At 36.8% G+C, this 22,224-nt stretch overlaps 2 protein-coding genes across 2 annotated transcripts; both read left to right on the forward strand.

Moving 5' to 3' along the window:
- Nucleotides 1–4,938: 4,938 nt before the first annotated feature.
- LOC140169469 (uncharacterized) lies at nucleotides 4,939–5,841 on the forward strand. Its single transcript, XM_072192730.1, has one exon. The coding sequence runs from the start codon at nucleotides 4,939–4,941 to the stop codon at nucleotides 5,839–5,841; it is 903 nt and encodes a 300-aa protein (XP_072048831.1).
- A 13,597-nt stretch (nucleotides 5,842–19,438) lies between these two features.
- On the forward strand, nucleotides 19,439–20,329 carry LOC140169471 (uncharacterized). The gene has a single exon (XM_072192731.1). It carries the CDS (start codon nucleotides 19,439–19,441, stop codon nucleotides 20,327–20,329), a length of 891 nt encoding a protein of 296 aa, XP_072048832.1.
- Nucleotides 20,330–22,224: the final 1,895 nt, after the last annotated feature.

Raw genomic sequence — 22,224 nt, forward strand, 5'->3', positions numbered from 1 at the left:
CGGTCCCAAACTTGGTGGGTGGAATCCTTGATACGAGGGGAATGTATGCGCGAAATAAAATCCGAGGTCAACCGAGGTCAAAGGTCATTACGGAGGGTTCAAATTTCAAACTTTGTCCGATCGGGCTCAAACTTGGTGGGTGGAATCCTTGATACCAGGGGAATATATGCGCGAAATAAAATGCGAGATCAACCGAGGTCAAAGGTCATTACGGAGGGTTCAAATTTCAAACTTTGTCCAATCGGGCTCAAACTTGGTGGGTGGAATCCTTGATACCAGGGGAGTATATGCGCGAAATAAAATAAGAGGTCAACCGAGGTCAAAGGTCATCACGGAGGGTTCAAATTTCAAACTTTGTCCGGTCGGGCTCAAACTTGGTAGGTGGAATCCTTGATACCAGGGGAATATATGCGCGAAATAAAATGCGAGGTCAACCGAGGTCAAAGGTCATTATAGACTATGCCATAGTCGAATTTTATTAAAAATATGTTATTATTAGTCATGATGAACCCATTTCGTTGAACTCAAAATTATACTGATGTTTATTAAAATTAAAGTATTCAATAGTAAAATGGTCATAAAGAGTTAAAAATATCAGACGATTAGTGACAATAAAAGTAATTGAATGCAACATTATCTTGCATAATTATAACGGCTCGCTTTAATACTGAACAATTCTGATTTTGGAATCTACCAGTTTATTGATAGCGAACCCCGAAATTTCGACTATGAACTTTGAATTGTAAGCAGAACTTTACCCCCTGGACTTTGCTCTCTAAAAACACACTGTCAAGCATACTTGTGTTTCTAACAGACGTGGGTGACTTGACCGTAGACCATCTAGGCGCCAAGGATACCTGGGAATTATCAAGGTTTTCGTTGCTGTTTCGTAAGGTAGTGTATTTATAAGTATATTATAATTGCATTAAGCGGCCCATACACGATCAATTTGATTGATCAATGTCAAAGACACTAGATACAAAAGTAGATTTAAACCAACTATTGTGCACTGTTCACACGAACACAATAGTACTTTTATTGTCCAACCGTCAATAAAATCAAGCTACAGTAATGCGGTCCATACAGGATCAATTTTTTGATCAATATCAAAGACCCTGGATACAAGAGTGGATTCAAAATCTACCATTGTACACGCACAATGGTAGATTTAGTATCCACTCCTTTATTAAGGGGACAAATATGTCAAAATTAAAACAAACAGCCAATACCTGTATTCATTAGCTCTGGTGTTTTTACCTTATTGGTTGAAATTGGTTGAGAATTAAAGAAACGTTGATCTAAATCCTAATGAAGAAAACGAAATCAAAAGTTGCACTTTTGTGTTCTAATCAATGAATCAATAAAAGCACGACGCTATAGTTTTAACGTGCTAATCAATGGAAGCAGTGCGCTAGTTCTCTTGTTAAATTGGAATCTCGTTTTTGGATCCTCGTGTCTTTATTTCTTGAACAATTTCAACAAAATGAGGTCATAAATTCGAGCTAAAAGATGCAGCTGTTGGCTTCTGGTTCTATTTATGACATACACTACGCAAAAAAAAGTTTCTTTATGGTAAGGAAATTTACCCACTATTAAAATCTAGCGACTAATTGTGTACATTTGCTAAATAATCGCATGCGGGTGGGTGGTTGTCCTGCGCATTTTGACACCTCAATCACTACCCTACGACACTCCTGAGAAACGATATGAATGTTTAAGTAACACGAGGTCGAAAAATAAAACTTGCAAAAAGGCATATTCAAGTTTTCAGCATAAAAGAAAACAAAAAGCAACAAGCATGCAGATAACATTTTTTGTTTACTTGCTGAGCACATTTCAGGCATCATACTGCCGCTCCCAACTTCACTTTAGATTAATCTCGTTTTCTTTCAGTACTTTGTGTGTCCATTGTTGGTTTCCCTTACAGCAGCCACGTGGCGTCTCATGCTCCTAATGAGGCGTCGAATGTTACCTTGCTCAATCCCATTCCACTCGTTGATAACGATGCGACGCAATTTCACCAGAGTTGTATCTGCCATTATCTTCTTGTTGATCTTCTAGCTGATCCCAAAGGTTCTCCAAGGGATTAAGATCAAAGCTTCTGGAGGGCCACTAAAGTGTCTCAATTCCTTCTGTTTTGGTAGCATATTGAACATACAGTATCTTCCAAACTGCTGTAATTATGACCTGTTTTGAATCCCTTTTCCAAACCCATCTCTCAAAACATAAATGTCTTAGTACCCATTCACATTTGTCTTTGATCATTCATCTGCACAATAAGTAAAGGATTATCCAACATGCATCAATGAAAATGCTTTTTAATTCAAATTGAAAAGGCGGGAATAATGAAACTGTCTTGGATCAGTGAATCAGCTCTAAAACCATTGAATAGGCATCTTCTTTGCAATTTGTATAATGTCGACCTCTTGGTACTTAAACATTCATATCTTTTCTCAGGAGTCTCGTAGGGTAGTGATTGAGGTGTCAAAGTGCGCAGGACAATCATCCGCATGTGATTATTTAGCAAACGTACAAAATTAGTTGCTAGATTTTAATTGTGGGTAAATTTCCTAACAATAATGAAACGTTTTTTGCGTAGTTTATTTGTCTTTGTTTAAGATATACAGGGGGTGAACATAACTGGTACCTTAATTTTTTGGCTTACTGTAGATTAGATCGTTTCAATAATATTGAAGAGAAATATTATTTTGTATCCAGTCCTTTTTTTTGGTATTGATCAATCAAATTGATGGTGTATAGGCCGCATTAGAATTGAAAAAAAAAGTGTGATAGAAGTTATAGAATGCGCTTTAGGCCCATGAAAGTCAATTCCGAGTTTGTCGTCACTTTTTTTTCCACGTTGGTGAGGTGACTTTTTCATTATTTCATAAGATTTAATTATTGACCTAAAATACGTGTTGATTTAAAGCAAAATGGAAATAAATGCGACAAAGAAATTTTCACGAAAGGTAGGGACTAGAAAAGTTAGAAAAGAGCCTGTTTTTGCTTCCAAGTTATGAATTTATATGTTTTACAAACAAAATATATGTTTCCAATTGCTAAAACAGGTGAAAACAGTGATACTTTTGAAAATAATGAATTGTTTTGGCATTTTTAAAAATTTGACGCGGCTATTTTTGGTTTCCAAAAAGTGACGCGGGCGGGGGACGATAAACTCGGAATCGACTTTCACGAGACTTATAAGCATGTCATTCATTTATTCATTAATACATTCATTGATTCATTTTGATTTATTGATTGATTTGATGATTGACTGATTGATTGATTGATTGATTGATTGATTCATTCATTCATTCATTCATTCATTCATTCATTCATTCATTCATTCGTTCATTCATTCATTCATTCATTCATTCATCGTACCACCAAGTACCATATGCTGTAAAAAAAATTTAAATGCAAGGACCTACTTGGGTGCCGCAAAGTTTCTTAAGGGGGTACTACACCCCTCGATAAATTTGTGTATATTTTCGCATTTTTCTCAAAAACTAATAAAACAGGGATAACAAAAGTTATGTATATTATAGGGGCAAGGAATCCACTTACTACACTGGAATTTCAGTGACCCAAGACGAGCGGTTCGTTATTTATGATAAGAAATAAGGTTACTTTAACGCTACAAACAACAAACAATTAGGACATTTCAATACAGACGATCAAACTAATCATTTTCGTTCACAATAATTATTGTAAATTGCGCAGAAAAACTTGATTTTTGCGAAATGGAAATAAATGCGACAAAGAAATTTTCACGAAAGGTAGGGACTAGAAAAGTTAGAAAAGAGCCTGGTTTTGCTTCCAAGTTATGAATTTATATGTTTTACAAACAAAATATATGTTTCCAATTGCTAAGTCCGTTCAGTATAAGATGGCACATGACCTTTGGAAAGTACACAGGGTCCCCAGGGGAGAAAAAGGCCAGATGACATACAAAACTTTTGGAAAATGTGTGGTAGCTTTAGTGAATGTTGCCACAACCTTAAAATATCCTTTTGTGATATATAATTATAGTTATTTATGCGGAAAAAGAACAGGCTCATGTGCCATCTTATACTGGATAGTTATAAAACAGGTGAAAACAGTGATACTTTTGAAAATAATGAATTGATTTGATGACTGATTGATTGATTGATTGATTGATTGATTGATTGATTCATTCATTCATTCATTCATTCATTCATTCATTCATTCATTCATTCATTCGTTCGTTCATTCATTCATTCATTCATTCATTCATTCATTCATTCATTCATCGTACCACCAAGTACCATATGCTGTAAAACAAATTTTAAATGCAAGGACCTACTTGGGTGCCGCAAAGTTTCTTAACAAACTCCGTAACTGAATGTGCGTATGCACTAGTGTGATCTCAGATAGCCCAATATTCAGTAATAAAACATGGCAGATACGTGAAATTAAGCAACACTGGTAAATGTACAAGACAGATTAGCAAATGGTACATTACTTTAACGCTACAAACAACAAACAATTAGGACATTTCAATACAGACGATCAAAATAATCATTTTCGGTCACAATAATTATTGTAAATTGCGCAGAAAAACTTGATTTTTGCGGAGCAAATTAAATTGCTAGGAGGAAGGCAAATTTTCGCCGCGCGTCGCGAGATTTCGCGCAACGAAAACCGTTGGCCCTGCCCATAAGGACCCAAACATCAAACAACAACAAACAAGTATATAAATGGATTGATCTTTTTCGGCAATCAGGCAAATATAAATGCACCTTCCTGTCACGGTAAATGGCTAACTATTTCTATATTTCGTGATTTTTAGTACAATAATGACTGGGGAATTTTAATACGGGATATTGATGGAAAATGATGAATGGGATTTATTTTTAAGGAGAAAACTTTTTTCTCTTACAGTTTCAACTAAGGCTAAGACCACTTGACCACAATATGGAGTATTCAAACCATTCCGAGCTAAAGCGCATCTATTTGTGGGCCAACAATCGGTCTCTTTCAACGGTATTTCTAAAGTGCCTTAGTAACGTTCCAGATTGCCAAATCGTCAATGGTATTTTCACTTCATGTTTCTTTTTTGGCGAAGACCCAACATCGGAACAACCTTTAAGCTCTAAGGAAAAGTGTAAGAGTGAAGCCAGTACCTACGACTTCTCAGATTTTCCATATGTCTACGAAGGATCTACTTCCACTTATTCCTGGGCAAAAAGTCAACTTGAAGGCGAATATCCGGAAAAAAAGTATCTAGTTTGTAAAGATCTTCCGTTTGCTCTGAGCGGTAACCATAGTTTCCTCCCAGAAGGATTCCGCCACACTTTCCTAATTCGTCATCCGTTCCGGATGTTTCAGTCTTGGAAAAACTCTCCTATAAACAGACACTACCCAATATCGAATCTCTATGATATAATAAACACCTACTACAAGAAGCAGTTTAATTATAAAGAGCAGTATGATATTTTGACATACCTACAAGATCACGTGGAATTGGGAGATCAAAATCCTGTCATAATTGACGCAGATGACCTTCAAAACCACCCTGCATCAGTCCTCTCTCAGTATTGTGAAGCGGTTGGCCTTCCCTATACAGATGATCTTCTTCAATGGAGACCAGGTAATGATGTGGTCAAAAATTGGAAGACATCACAGCAGTTGGTTGCTGGCGGGCTTTATGGTGAAGAGGGGAAGGGATACTGGCATTCAGCCATTGAAAGTTCGCAGTTCCTGCCAGCAAGGAAACTACCAGAAAGGTCTGAACTAAGCGATGATGTTTTAGCATGTGCCGATATGAGTATGTCGTACTACGAAGAATTGTACAGAATGCGCACCATTCGTCCATGAGCGATACATAAGTATATTCTTATGTCATTTGGCGCTTATTAATATGTTTATTAAACAATTAAACAACTATTATCATTGATTCTTTCAAATTTATACAAAACATTTAACGAAGAGTGTGGTACTGTGGTTGGGGGCAATCGTCTCTGTTGCATGATGTCCCGAGTTTATGGTGATGATTTGACAAAAGTATTGGCTTTGCCAAAAAGACGTCTGAATTTAATTTAATTGGCAAAATGGCTCAGGCTTACACTCTTCCCATAGAGGATCCATGAGAGTGCATCATCCTAACTCAGATAAACTTTGGCTGAAGTCATGATATTGATTCATATATAGCTGAACAAGGGACCGTTCACAAACACTTGTTAGGGGGTCTGTTGCAAAAAGAGGGGGCCTGAAAAGTTTGGACCCTCCTAAGGGCGGCCCTGAAAAAAATAACCCCAAATTTTCCTGGGAAAATTGAGTTTATATGCTTTTCTATGGGGTTGACCCATAATTTTCATGTCAAAAAGGGGGAGGGGGGCTGAAATGTTTGAGGTCTCAAAGGGGGCCCCGAAACAAATTTCGCGATGAATTATTTTTGCATCAGGCCCCTTCCCCTAACAAGAGTTTGTGAACGGTCCCCAACGGTTCATGTACTTTACCGTTTGGTGTGTTTCTTTCATAACTTTTTCATTGAGTGAACCCGACTCGTTAACTGGTTATTCATATTGTATCGGTCAATTAAAATATGTATCTAAAGTTACTGTCTCTCATTGTCTTACGCCCTGCCATGGTGTAGCATGTCATTTCTTCATAATTTAATATAATAGTTGGCCGCTAAGACACAATGAGAGAGTATGCAATCAAGAACTGGTTGAGATTACCAGTGTACCAACTGTGAATTCGGGTAGTCCGGTGGTATAACCGATATTCGTGAGGTCCGGGGTTTAAACCCCACTGAGTCCTGATTTTCTCTGCTCTTCAATTTATTATTGGTCAGTTTGCTAGATCTTAGTAAAGTCATTTAAAGTTACATTTGTTGCAACTACGATACTGATGGATTTAAGCAATTAAACAATGAAGGATACCAATAAGAGTAACAGAGTGTAATGACTATTACTATTATCTTAACATTTTGCCTGGGCCTCGGAAAATCCACCAGGGATAGGTTTCTGATTCTGAGAGCGAAATATTAAGAATTTTCACATCACCCAAAAAACAAAAAAAACAAAAAACAAAAAAAACGCTACAAAACAACTAACCCAGCAAACACAAAACATTTTAAACGGGTTATACGCGTACGCGAGTTTTGGTTTAGGAAACATTAACTTTTAATGTCGGATTTTATAGAGGTCATAAAAATGTTTAAAAACGTTTTGTACCAACACACTGCAACAACATGACAACATTTTGTCAAAATGTTATTGTAAAATATTTGTTGCCAAATATTTCGTCAGCACATAAAGAACAGGTTGAATATGTTCCAGTCAGTTTAAAATAATGTTTTTGAATTTTATGAAAAAGTTTTCAACCCTTTTATATTCTTTATATAACACGACATTTAAAATGTTTTTGGAATAATGTCGAAAACGTTTTGTGTTTCCTGGAAATGGTGGCCATTTACTCTATTAACCCTAACACCCTAGCTGTTTTTTGGCGGGGGAGGAGGAAAGAGGAAGGAGAGAAGAAGAAGAGAAAACTTTTTTCTCGGGTGCGGTTTTGAACCAGCGGTCCCTCGGTTGCCAGACACGTGCACGAACCGACCTTGCCACGGGGGTGTAGCTTTACTGGCCAAACTGTCCGTGACCATATGACTGTTCGCATGATGACGCAATCGTATCACGTTGGATACCTGCCCGTGCATATGTTTTGTGAACTGAGGTTTTTTGATGTTTGGTACGGTTAGTGTTGAAGGGATCAGATGAAGGGCTGTACCTGTGGGACTTGATGACTTTGTCGTAACTCGCCTTTAGCTTACTTCGTGGGGGTAGGTGGACAAAAACATAATATCTGTGAGGGTAACTCGCCTTTACTTCAACTCGTCTTTTTTTTAACTCGCCTAGTTACCACTATCTGAAATGCCTTAAAAGTAGCGAGACAATACATGTAGATCTACGTCACTGAAAATACTGGAATATTTTATTTACGTCATCCCGAACACAAGATATCTTGTTCAGGCAAAGGTTGTTTGTTTTGGGCTAAATGTAGACCTGTATTTACCTTCTCTATTTTGCTAGTCTAAAATATTAACAAAGCATTTAAACTGATTATAGTATTCTGTAACCATTGATTGATTCCATGTTTTTTATAATTATATTAATATATAAATAAATACCTGGGATAAAATTTTCGTTTGTATTTGTTTGTATTTTTTCACTGTTTCATACCTGCCAACATTGTAAAAATAAAAATCTGTACAGGGTGCGCGCGACCCGGCGCGCGAAGCACGAGCTCACCCTGTGAGGTTGGTGTCTAATTAGAGTGAAGCGAGAAGTGAAACAAAACTTTGGAAAAAAGAAGTTATAGACCCTAAATTACTTGTTATTCAAGGTTGGAATTTTTTTTTTTTTTTTTTTTTGAATTGAATTGAATTTGTTTTGAATTTAAAAAAAATTCTAATTTTTTTTTTTAATTTCTAATTTTTAAAAAAAAAATTTCAAAGTTTTTGGCAACTTTAGAGAACCACGGACCTATTCTAAGTGCTAAGATCATTAACAGGTAATTTGAAAAAAAATTGAGAAAAAAAATACGAAAAAATTAGTTTGTTATCCCTAACCCTAACCGCCTAGGGGCTTTTCGGAGAGGGGAAGGGAAAGAAGGAAGGAATAAAGAGAGAAAAGAAGGAAAGAAGTTGTTTGCTCTGGGTGGGATTCGAACCCGAGACCCCTCGCATGCCAAGCACACGGTCGGCGACACCTTGCCACGGGTCTTGGGCTTCGCTGGCCAGCGAAACCGTGCCTATATATCACTTATGGCGATTGCGTCATCACACCACGTGGGATGCATGCACGAACAGCGCATATGTCAAGTAGTATTTTGTAGTATACGGTACGGTTAGGGTTAATATGTAAACCATTAACTAGTGTTTACCTCTTCATGTATCACATATTATAGATGCATTGGTTTTCCATTGCATTTATAATGTGCTAAATGAAGAGGTAAATATTGGTTAATGGTTTGCATATTAAAAATAACAAACTGTAATTTGTTCGTAATTTTTTCCAATTTTTTTAAAAATTAACTGTGAATGATCCTTATGATCCTAGCACTTCAGAATAGGTTCAGTGGTGTTCCAAAGTCGCCAAAAACTTTCAACAAAAAAATCTAAAAAAAAAAAAAAATTGTGACCTTTGACCTCAAAAATCGGAACGAATCCGATTAAATCGGAACGGTTGGCAGGCATGCTGTTTTATGGACTGTTACCCCATTTTTAAAGGTTTGACATACAAAGCACCCTCTTGGTGTCAAATCTCTCACCGCTTTTGACTGGTTTGAATCGCTGTCCGCACACCTCCTTTAATTGGGATATTCCAGTTGATATCCTTACACCCCTATGGAAGACATGATCTATGCGACCCATACACGATCAAAATATTAATCAATATATGCAGGAGTTACTCCACTCTCTTATCTATGGTCTTTGATATTGATCAATAAGATTAAACGTATATGGGCCGCATTAATATGGATATATATTTCAATTAGGTAACCCCGTTTGAAATTTACACTCCCTATGTGGGCGATTAAGGTCATGGTTCTAGGCCTATATGTATTTTATCTAGAATAGCCCATTGTCGGGCTGGTGTAAAAGGGGGACAAATGGATATAGGTGTAGTGCTGGCAGTTTCGCACTAATGGGCATTCGGTGAGAGCAAAATGTAAAAAATAAGGGGTCAATGGGTGAGAGCATGATTTTGGGCATTCGGTGAGAGCAAAATATAAAAATATGGGGTTATTGGGTTAGAACGTGACCTTTTTTTTCAATGGAATCTTTGGGTGAGAACCGAAACAGCGCCACAGAAACCTCGAAAATCGAATTTCTAGTTCTAAATGGCTTCAAATTTCTCTGTTTTTTTTTTCAAAATAAGTAACAAAATCAGTGATAAATGAAAGTTGCTGTTCAAATTGAACTTGTAAGGTCAAATGGAAAAATAGGGGGTCTTCGGGTGACAGAGCATGTGTTCGTAAAAAAAATATGGGGCCTTTGGGTGACAGAAATGCTGAAAAAGGGGGTCTTAACCCCGGGGGGGGCACTCAACTTAAATTTTGGTAGGGGTGTGCGGCGGAGCGCCGAACTTTGGGAACTAAGAACTGATTTTCGGGCAAAATAGGGGCTTGAAGAACTGAAATTAGGGCCAAATTATAGGCTGTTGAGCTAAAATTTCTAAATTATTTCCAAATTTGAGCTTAAAGAGCTACAATTGTCAAGAGTTTGAGGCTCAAAGAACTGGAGCAGATCCAAATGTGGGGCTTAAGCCTGAAAAAGGGACCCTTGAGCGCCGCACATACCCGTACCACCTTAACATGTGAGTGCCCCCGGGGTCTTAACAGCCCTACATACGCGTCACCTCCAAAGTTGGAGTGCCCCCCCGTGTAAAAGTGCATTCCTGGTTGACCTTTGATCATTAATATTATTTAGAATAATAATACAGATCAGATAATGCAGATTTCAAATATACAATTCCGTGATATGATAAAGACAATTAGAAAAAGGCCACGTCTAGCTGATCCCATCTTGATGTCAGTGTGTCAGACGCAGTACGATTAGTGAAAGCACAAAGGCGTGGCGAAGCAACAATCGACCTCTGTTTTAAAGTTTAAACTGCAATGATAGCCTGAATAATTACATTTCAAGCCAAGGATACCTGGGAATTACCAGGGTTGGTTTTTCGTTGCTGTTTCGTAAGGTAGTGTATTTATAAGTATATTATAATTTCATTAAGTGGCCCATACATGATCAATTTGATTGATCAATATCAAAAACACTAGATACAAAAATAGATATAAAATATATTATTGTGCACTTTTTACACGAACATAATAGTGATTTTATTGTCCAACCGTCAAAAAAATCAAACTAGATTAAGCGACCCATAAACGATCAAAATATTGATCAATATTCAGGACCCTAGATGCAGGAGTGGATACAAAATCTACCATTGTGCGTGTTTCAATGGTAGATTTTTTATCCACTCTTGTATCTAGGGTCTTTGATATTGGTCAATAAGATTGAACGTGTATGGGCATTAGATCGTTTCAATAATATTGAAGAGAAATATTATTTTGTATCCAGTCGTGCATCTAGGGTTTTAATATTACAAGAAAAATGATAAAAATATTACAAGAAAAATGATAAAAGTGATAGAAGTGTTGAATAAAGTGTTTTCTTGTAATATTAAAACCTGTTTTTAAAGCAAAGGAATATTCCATGTCTTTTATTTACTGTTCATTTGAATATGGTTATTGAACGTTGCGCTGTAATAAATGGCCACATGAAATTGGATAACATGATATGGATGGAAATATGTGTTTATTTAATCGTCAATTGTCAAAGTTTATTTAAAAAGTGGCAACCAACTTATGCTAGTTAAATTCATGCAGGGAGTAAAGAATAAACAGGCTCCAACTTCACTCAAACTTACGTATTCAGCATCCGAACTGTAGACTAAACTCCTAATTCATGTCAGGAATTCCAAGTCTCTAAATTAGAGTTCATAGCATTGAGTTATTGATTGATTGGATGATAAAACATGGCAGATACGCGAAATTAAGCAAAACTGGTACATAGTGTACAAGTCAGACCGATTAGCAAATGGTACATTAATCTGACGCTACAAACAACAAACAAGGTGGACATATCATTTTCGCTCACAGTTCATAGTAAATAGCACAGAAAAACTTGCTCGGAGGAAGGCAAATTTCCGCCGCGCGTCGCGATATTTCGCGCAACGAAAATCGTTGGCCCTGCCCAGAAGAACCCTCAAGTAAAATATCATACTCATGCCTAAGTATAAAAGCACATACAAGCGAATAAAAGAAACTAACATCAAACAACAACAAAAAAGTAAATGGATTGATCTTTTTCGGCAAACAGGCAAATATAAATGCACCTTTCTGTCAGGGTAAACAGTAGACTTCGGTTGTATATATAAATGCGCTTTTATAAATGCGCACGTGACCAGATGGCCAGCGCCATATTTGCATTACATCACTGTCAATCACTGAAATGGCGACCATTGAAGGAGTGGCTACAGTTGTGACCTTGTTTCGTGACTAGCACTGGCAAGGAACATTGGCTGGAGGTTCGATGCTATAAATTTGCAAGGATAAATCATGGATATCAAAGGATCATGATTATTGCACAGCACACCCCATGTACAAACATAACTAATGTTTATTTATTTTTATTTTTATTTTATTTTTATTTTTTTATTTATGCGACGAAAAACGAAAACCCTGTTCTATTTTGAACAAATTGGGAAACAAATTTTTCCTGTACAAATGAATGCCGACCCCAAATTTCGGAAATTTCAGGACAATTTTTTTTTGTATTTTCTCAAATTGAAATTTATTTACAGATTTTTGTGATTTTTTGGGTTATTTAAAATTAAAATACCAACCGACCGACTGACCCTACTTGAAAGGTCCGTTCGCCCTAAGAACAGGGTTTCTCTCTTCTCGCCTTACTTATAATTTTATAAATATTATTTGTCCCCCCCTTTCCCCAAAACCACCCCCCCCCCTTTTACACTCATAAATTAATTGTTTTTTTTGCTAACTTTCCCCTTCCGTGTAAAGTAAAACTTTATAAGCCGGTTGAATCAAACTGAACAAAATTGACGTATACAATTACAATATAACATGACAATAATGTGTATGACGAGATCTAACTTACTAGCTGAATAAACCTCAAACCATGCATAACATACGTGATTGTACGTCATATTGTCATATAACGTATGAGCGTGATGTATAACATACGAGTCTTCCTCAACATCTTCCAGCCGGGATGATTAGATCATGTACAGTCATCTACGTGTTTATACTCTAAATTGTACGTCAAAGGGTGACAAAGGGCGTACAGATTACCGATTTAGCATGGGGACACAAAAGGTGCTTAAAAACACATTTTGAATTTGTTTTTTGTCCATTTGCGAGCGAATGAGTAAGTTAGAATTGAGGAGGTCGGGCGGGGACATCTAGCATATTGGTTTGAGAGGGTCATTATACCGAAAAGGGCTAAAGTTATAGTTTCCTCAATTTACGTTATAATTAGAGTTAAAATTAGGGTCAGAGTTATGTTAATTGGCGGCGCTACGGGGGGGGGGGGATACTTATCTTGACTCCCAAATAAATAAATCCATGACCCCTTCCTTCCGAAGAAAATGACAGCCACCTACGTTCCCTACGTGCAAACATTATCAAATAACATCATCGGCAGCTACCCAGTTCTGACCTTAATGCCAGTAAGAATCACATTTCGTCATCAATATGGCCAATTGCCACGCCCATTTAGCACGGAAATAATGAAATATAACTTTTAAATCAGCTATATCTAGCTTTTCCGTCATAAATTTTTTTTTTACCGTAATGGAAAATCCAAATAAAGAGTTTATGTTTCGGGTCAAATTATTTTGCCCTTTGCAATCAATGCCACTATTTTGCAAAGCCAATTTTCCTTGTAACCTGTTATTTTCGCCTATACTTTTGCGTGTGGAATTTGTGCACATCCGGGTATCTTACATCGTTGAACACGGTATGGCGACTTGTAGATGTCACGTGCGCATTTATAAATGCGCATTTATATATATACCCGAAGTCCACTGGTAAATGGCTAACTATTTCTATATTTTGTGATTTTTAGTACATTAATGACTGAGGAATTTTTATACGGGAAATTGATTGTAAATTACGAATGAATGGGATTTATTTTTAAGGAGAAAACTTTTTTCTCTTACAGTTTCAACTGAAGCTAAGACCACTTGACCATAATATGGAGTATTCAAACCATTCCGAGCTAAAGCGCATCTATTTATGGGCCAACAATCGGTCTCTAGCAACTGTATTTCTAAAGTGCCTTAGTAACGTTCCAGATTGCCAAATCGTCAATGGTATTTTCACATCATGTTTCTTTTTTGGCGAAGACCCAACATCGGAACAACCTTTAAGCTCTAAGGAAAAGTATACGAGTCAAGCCAGTACCTACGACTTCTCAGATTTTCCATTTGTCTACGAAGGATCTACTTCCACTTATTCCTGGGCGAAAAGTCAACTTGAAGGCGAATATCCAGGAAAAAAGTATCTAGTTTGTAAAGATCTTCTGTTTGCTCTGAGCGGTAACCATAGTTTCATCCCAGAAGGGTTCCGCCACACTTTCCTAATTCGTCATCCGTACCGGATGTTTCAATCTTGGAAAAACTCTTCAATGGTCGGATACTTACCAATATCGAATCTCTACGATATAATAAACACCTACTACAAGAAGCAGTTTAATTATAAAGAGCAGTATGATATTTTGACATACCTACAAGATCACGTGGAATTGGGAGATCAAAATCCTGTCATTATTGACGCAGATGATCTTCGAAACCACCCTGCATCAGTCCTCTCTCAGTATTGTGAAGCGGTTGGCCTTCCCTATACAGATGATCTTCTGCAATGGAGACCAGGTATTGACGCGGTTAAGAACTGGAAAGCATCGCAGCAGTTGGTTGCTGGTGGGCTGTATGGTGGAGATGGGTCGGGATTCTGGCATTCGGCAATCGAAAGTTCGCAATTCCTTCCAGCAAAGAAATTACCAGAGAGGTCTGAACTTAGCGATGATGTTTTAGCATGTGCCGATATGAGTATGTCGTACTACGAAGAATTGTACAGAATGCGCACCATTCGTCCATGAGCGATACACAAGTAGATTCTTATGTCATTTGGCGCTTATTAATATCTTTATTATACAATTAAACAACTATAACTATTGATTCTTTCAAAATTATACAAAACATTTAACGAAGAGTGTGGTACAGTGGTTGGGGGTAATCGTCTCTGTTGCATGAGGTCCCGGGTTTAATCCCCGGTGGTGGTGATTTGCGGAAGTATTGGCTTTGCAAAGAAACACGTCTGAATTTAATTATCAACATGGCTCAGGCTTACACTCTTTCCATAGAGGAACAACAAGTCAGATAAACATTGGATTTTGAATCCTATCATTTGGTGTGTTTCTTTCATAGCCTTTTCATTGAGTGAATCCGACTTAAAACATTTGACTCGCAACTGACTATTCACATTGTATTGGTAAATTAAAATATGTATCTAAAGTTACTGTCCCGCGTTGTCTTGCGCCCTGCCAGGGTGAAGAGTGTCTTTTCGTCATACTTTAATCTATAGTTGGCCGCTATGACATAATGAGAGAGTATGCAAGCATGAACTGCTTAAGATTACCAATATACCAACTGTGAATTCAGGTAGTCCGGTGGTATAACCGATAATCGTGAGGTCCGGGGTACAAACCCCGCTGAGTCCTGATTTTCTCTGCTCTCTCAATTAATTATAGGTCAGTTTGCCCTAGCTTCTTAAAGTCATTAAAAGTTACATTTGTTGCAACTACAATACTGGTGGATTTAAGCAATTACCCAATGAAGGATATCAATAAGAGTAACAGAGGGTAATGACTATTATCTTAACATTTTGCCTGGGCCTCGGAAAATCCACCAGAGATAGGTTTCTGATTCTGAGAGCGAAATATTAAGAATTTTTACATCACCAAAAAAAACGCTACAATACAACTAACCCAGTTAACACAAAACGTTTTAAACGCGTTATACTTTGAGTTTTGGTTCAGGGAAAATTTTTAATAACATTAAATATCGGATTTTATAGAGGTCATAAAAACGTTTAAAAACGTTTTGTACCAACACACTACAACAACATGACAAAATGTTGTCAAAATGTTATTGTAAAATATTTGTTGCCAAATATTTCGTCAACACATAAAGAACAGGTTGAATATGTTCCAGTCAGTTTCAAATAATGTTTTTGAATTCTATGAAAACGTTTTAAACCCTTCTATATTCTTTATATAACACGACATTTAAAAGTTTTTGGGTAACCTTTTCTAACGTTTTGCGAATAATGTCAATAATAGAGATATTTGGCTTCACAACACCGTTTTCCCCAATGAAATCGAACATTCCTAAGCGAAGATATTGAGTTCGTAAGTTATGGTATTATAAAATTGGAAATTGAGATACATGATGCAGTCATGTCTACAGTAGAATTCATCTCGACCTTTGCAGGACTTAACCCCATTAAAAGCTATTAAACCAAGATAACACTCATTGAAACAGCTCAACTGATTAAATCGGATCTTCTCTGGCTGTGCACATGTGACTGTTTTCATGTGCGATGTCGCAATAAAGTTTGCGTATTATAGCTTCAGTTGGGTAACCGATTATAAAGGAAACGAAAGGAAACAATGGTATGTGTACTTTTGTTCACGAAATGAGACAATGGCGTGCTTTTTGTAAACCAGCATTCTTGAAAATGAGCAACATAATGATTGTTGACTTAACACGGTTTGGAAATAATTTCTTCATATTTTTGGTGTTATCTGTCGTTTACATATCCTTCCTAAAACACAAAAGTACGACCCTCTCCAAACACCTAAATTAGCTAAAAATTTAGGACATGTTACAAAACTATATTGTCTAGAATTTTAGAAGAGTACTTTTAATATTGGCCGGTTATTTTTCACACAGCGACGTTAACTAGGCAATGTACTATTACCTATAACATTAACTAAAACACCAAAGTACGAATATTTCCAAACATCTAAATTAGGTAAAAATTTAGGACATGTTACAAAACTATATTTTCTAGAACTTTAGAAGAGTACTTTTAATATTGGCCGGTTATTTTTCACACAGCGACGTTAACTAGTCATATCCCCATACTTTTAACGTAGGGCTATTTGTAGAGGTCACGCGTCAATGGGAAAGAGCACTGTGTATTGTGTATAGGAAAACGGACAGTAACTGCAGTATGATGGGCCTTTAAAAATATTTATTTATTATATATAACAGGAATTACCTGGAAAAATGTCTCAAAAAATACCAGATGCCAGATATATTCAGGTCTGAAAGTATCAGCCAATGTTTTTAACATTAATAACATCACAAATTCGCAACAAACCAAATCACCCCCGGGCAGATTGTTGGCTACTTCTCCTTTTACGATCCTGCCCAAAAGTGTCTACTTTTGACATGACACGTCACATATAGATGCGAAATAAAATGACAAACTTAAAAGCAAATGGGCCTATTGGTGATTGTTTGTGGGTGCAGATTCAAATTATTTTGTACAGAAAATCTGATAATCCCTTATCAGTAATAGGCATAATTATAGATAAACTCTTGGACCGTGTTTATCAGTTTCTAAACACACAGGACTTCACCTTTACGTAAGGTACCTGGTTGGACCTTAGACATTCAAGTAGGTGTCACAATGAATACAAATAATACTTTATACAGTAGATTTAGTGATAATATAGAAGCAAATCTCGAAGGATTTCGGCTGGATCGTAGCAATTCATGAGCTGGAGTGAGTAAATTTGGTACTCGGTTATCAATAGAGGTCTGAATAAGGTCTGAATAGTGCAAGGTTAGTCACTGTCAATAAGAGTAAGTGAAAACCTGAGCGCAAGAAGACCGTAAATCCACTTTGGCCCCTCAACATGTTTACACTAAAGTTACGCATAGTTTCTTAGGGTTTTATAATGTTTAATACATGCTCCAGAGTGAAAACATCATGAAAGGTTTTGAAAGATTCGTTTTGGCCCCTGAACATGTATAAAATATTACCTAACTATACAAAACTATACGCAACTTTAGTGTATACATGTTGAGGGGCCAAGTGGACTTACGGTCTTCTTGCGCTCAAATCTTCAAGTACTACCCCTAACTGCCTCCCCTAATAGCAGTCATAGGCTAATTGAATTGGGGTAGTGTCAGAAAAGTACATGTCTTTCTGATGGGGGTTATCATTTTTTGAAGGAATGATACATATATCTGGCGTTAAATTTTGCTGGGGTAATAATAAAAATATAAACGTTCTTCTGATACCAAAATTTCAGTTTTGATGACGAAAAATGCTCGATGAGGCTGGCGATATGGTCACACTCATTTAACTAGAAGAATATATTGCTCCCGAATAATAGTTCTACCACCGATTCACCAAAACATGTTTTAGAGGGTTGATCACATAATGTTCCATGCTCTCTTCTTCCTATATATGCGATGTACCTCAATTTTTGATTATTATCGCATGGGATTTACATGCACAGCATGCCTATGCACGATCCTGGAACCTAGGATTGATTGCAGATATCAGAACCGGAAATGGTCACCGTCTTTTTTCGAATAGCTCTAGCATCACGGCTTTACTTGACTTCCGAACCACTACACGACACACACAGACTACCTTTATGTACGTGCTAAGCAGTGTTTGAGGTGTGAAGATATGCTACAATTACACTAAGCCAAAAAAGAAACTTATAATTTTTCACAAGATCATAAAATCATGTCCATCAAAATGAACCAAACTTACACACAAGATTACTTCGATTTCAATACTCTACTCTAAACACATGTCAGTAACCAAGCAGTTGCCCAATTGACACAACAGCAAAATGCCCTGACATGGAACAGCTTCCTGGACCACAGGAAGCTGTTCCATATCAGTGCATTTTGCTGTTGTGTCAGTTGGATAACTGATTGGTTACTGACATGTGTTTAGAATAGAGTATTGAGGCAATCCTGTGTGTAATTTTGGTTAATTTTGATGGACAGAATTTTAAGATATGACCTTGTGTTTCCTGAATTAATAGGAACATTAGAGAGGAAGGCTTGAACTGTCGCAGATCTTGTTCTCCTGGCCAACCGACAGTGTACTTCGGTTATATCTATAAATGCGCACGTTGTCCATGGGCAACACCAGCAAGCGTGACCAAGTCCTCATGCATTGACCACTTTACAGAAAGGGATAGGAAAGGGAAAAAAAAACATTCAACGACGGAAACGTTTACAATATAATCACAAAGTTCAACAAAATACACAATTTTGCTGCACAGCAGTCTCATGTTGTTCCGCCTTTGTATTCAAATGTATAGAAAGACCACTCGCTATGTAGAAGGTCACTTCGAAACTTACTTTATATAAGCTGTTATGACAGCGCGAGGTGGTCACGTGCGCATTTATAAAAGTGCATTTATATATATTGCCGAACTGACAGAGCAACGCTCTAACCGCACGACCACCTCATCCTCAGTTGTGTTGAAAAAGGCCATTTTAATCCACTAGCAGTAGTTTGTTTTTGCAACTGGTCCTGTCATTTATGTAAGACGAAGTTGTAATATCAGTAATTAGTAATTTCAGTAATTATATAATTATTATTATTATTATTATTATTATTATTTTTTATTATTATTATTATTATTATTATTATTATTATTATTATTATTATTATTATTATTATTATTATTATTATTATTATTATTATTATTATTATTATTATTATTATTATTATTATTATTATTATTATTATTACAGCCTGTGCAATTTTTATTACCATGGATACCGTTAATCCGGAACACACCAAACTCAATCGGATTTACCTGTGGGCTAATAATCGATCCATGGGAACAGTTTTCCTCAAATGGCTAAGCCTTCTACCAAATTCTCAAGCTGTCAATGGCATGTTTACAAGTTGCTACTTCTATGGACCAGAGTCTCGTTGGATTGCAAAAGATATATCTTACGAACGGTCATCAGAAACCAACCTTCCTGACTATCCATTTGTGTATGATGCTTCCAATGTTACGTACAGGATGGCAAAAACAAATCTGGAATCTGACTACCCAGGGAAGAAGTACCTGTTCTGCAAAGACCTTCCCTATTGTCTTTTCCACAATCATAAGTTGATACCAAAAGGATTTCGTCATACGTTCTTAATTCGACACCCATATAGAATGTATCCATCATGGAAGAAGGCATTTGGGGGTTTGTTTCAAGAATCGAGCCTCAACGAAATCATAGAAAAGCATTACCATCACATGTACAATTACAAAGAACAATATGAAATCATACAATATTTGCAAAACAATCCCGAACTAGGTGACACAGATCCTGTCATTTTTGACGCCGATGATCTTCAGAATCATCCAGAGTCTATTTTACGTCAATATTGCCAAGCTGTTGGTATAGCATTCACAGAGAGCATGCTGCAATGGTCTCCCGGGGTAGAGGTTGTGAAGAGTTGGAAGATATCAAAACAGCTGCTTGGAGGTGGAATCCATGAAAGCGATTATGCATTCTACAGAACCGCAATGGAGAGTTCGAAATTCCTTCCGCCGAAAAAGCTACCAGAGCGATGTGAGCTAGATGAAGATATTCTGGAGTGCGCGGATATTGGTATGCCTTACTATGAAAAGTTGTACGCCATGCGGACTCTAAGACCATGAAAGTTTGACACACAGTACCAATAAAATATCATCATAAACATTTTTACGTGAACGCGTAACCTCATTATATTGGCAATTTTATGCGACGAAATCAACATGATCAAATGGATTGAACTGCTGTTGTTTTTGTACTAAACAGTATGCTTCGACTATATTTAGAAATACGTATTTATAAATACGCACGTGACAACCTCCGCGCTGCCATAACAGCTTGCAGACAGTCTCGAAGTGACCTTCTACATAGAGGGTTGTCGTCCTGTCAATTTGGATGCAAATGCGGTAAACAAAGCGAGACTATACAGCAAAATGTCTATTTTGTTCAACATCGATACATATTTTTTCCGTCTGCAAATCCCCCCACATGTGTAATAATTTTTCAATTCAATTTATACTTAAATTTGATGATATTTATCTAAAGAGTTCCTATCGTTTTCAATGGCATGAGGATTCAGTCACGCTTGCTCGTCTTGGTATGTCCTGCCCATGGGTTACGTGCGTACTTATAAATACGTATTGTAGATATAGTCGAAACATACTGCTAAAACTGCCACACCTTCAACAAATTGCATAACACGATGACTTGAGCACATGCATCGGCTGGTTCTCTTTAAAGGGCATATCTATTGCTATTGCAAAAACAAGCTTAACTCCATTCAAAGAAAATAATTATTACATTACAAGTTGATACTTGTTGCAATTTTTTATTCGTGTTTCTCCTGAAAAAAGACAAATTGCGTTGGTAAAATGCTGGCTTCTTACGGCCTTTTTCAGCGTTCAAGCGAAATATTGAGTTCCAATGCAACAGACTGACGACATAATTGATGCACACAGTCCTGTGGGCCATGCAAATTGGTTATGTTTCCTTTTCTATAGTACGTTTGTGTGTAAATGGTTTGTCATGGAAGCTAATTCTGATCGTACGGTGAAATTGATCTAAAATATTTTTTATCTTAGTCCAAGTATTTCTCATCAAGTTGATATATGAATTTTAATATCACATTTTACTAATATATAATGAAAAAGCGGCCTGATTTTATCCATATGTGTAAAAAACATTGAATTTGGAATACTTGTTTCATAGTTTTTTCCTGATAGAAACATCAGTATACGTTATGTGCTTTGACAGTGTTGGCAGTCTATTCTCTCAAAGCTGGCCGTGTTCATATTTTACGTCACTGTAGTTTGTAGGCCAAATCTGTCTCATTCGCTTACAGTTGGTGTTTGCGGAATATCAATTTTAAACGACTTATTTTCTCAAAAAAGGAGTCATTTTCATTGTCCTCATAATATTAGCTTGCCAATGATGTTGTCCGAGCAATATATATGACCTTTAAGTTCTGTAATAACGTACACAATGTTGTATTGTTGTTGTTGTTGTTGTTGTTTTTTGCTGTTGCGTCATAAGCGTGCCGACAAATCGCTTTATATGTGACCGTACACCACGAATCAGCGGTAAAGTCGGCTCAGTCAGTTTGGTTTTATTTTGTGTTTAGAAAGAATATATCATAAGCTTTAAAATGATATATCATTTGACTTCAAACGATATCCAGAAAATGGGTTATGGTTTGTTGAACTCTGCTCCTTCAACAAAATGGTACCCTTTTTCGGTTCTACATGTGTCTCTTTTTCCACATTGCTAGTAACAATATCAAACAGTCATAATTTTTGGTCATTTCAAATCATCCCCAAGTCAACGAGGTTCAGGAATGTCCTCTCATTGTTAATTGTTGGTTATACATACCTAGACAAAATGCAATGCTTTGTAACCCACCACATGAACAGGATTTAGCCAAAGCAAACAAAGACTAGATCTATTCTAAAAAATTGGTAGAAGACTAGTATCCTCTTCAGCAATAGGATTATTGATTGGTTTAAACGGTATTTGACTGACCCTA

The sequence above is a fragment of the Amphiura filiformis genome, chromosome 14, assembly GCF_039555335.1.
Source record: "Amphiura filiformis chromosome 14, Afil_fr2py, whole genome shotgun sequence".
In the NCBI taxonomy this organism is placed as follows: Eukaryota; Metazoa; Echinodermata; class Ophiuroidea; order Amphilepidida; family Amphiuridae; genus Amphiura; species Amphiura filiformis.

Excerpts from the sequence above, each read along its gene's own strand:
- LOC140169469 (XM_072192730.1), top strand. The coding sequence starts at position 4,939 with ATGGAGTATTCAAACCATTCCGAGCTAAAGCGCATCTATTTGTGGGCC.
- LOC140169471 (XM_072192731.1), top strand. The coding sequence starts at position 19,439 with ATGGATACCGTTAATCCGGAACACACCAAACTCAATCGGATTTACCTG.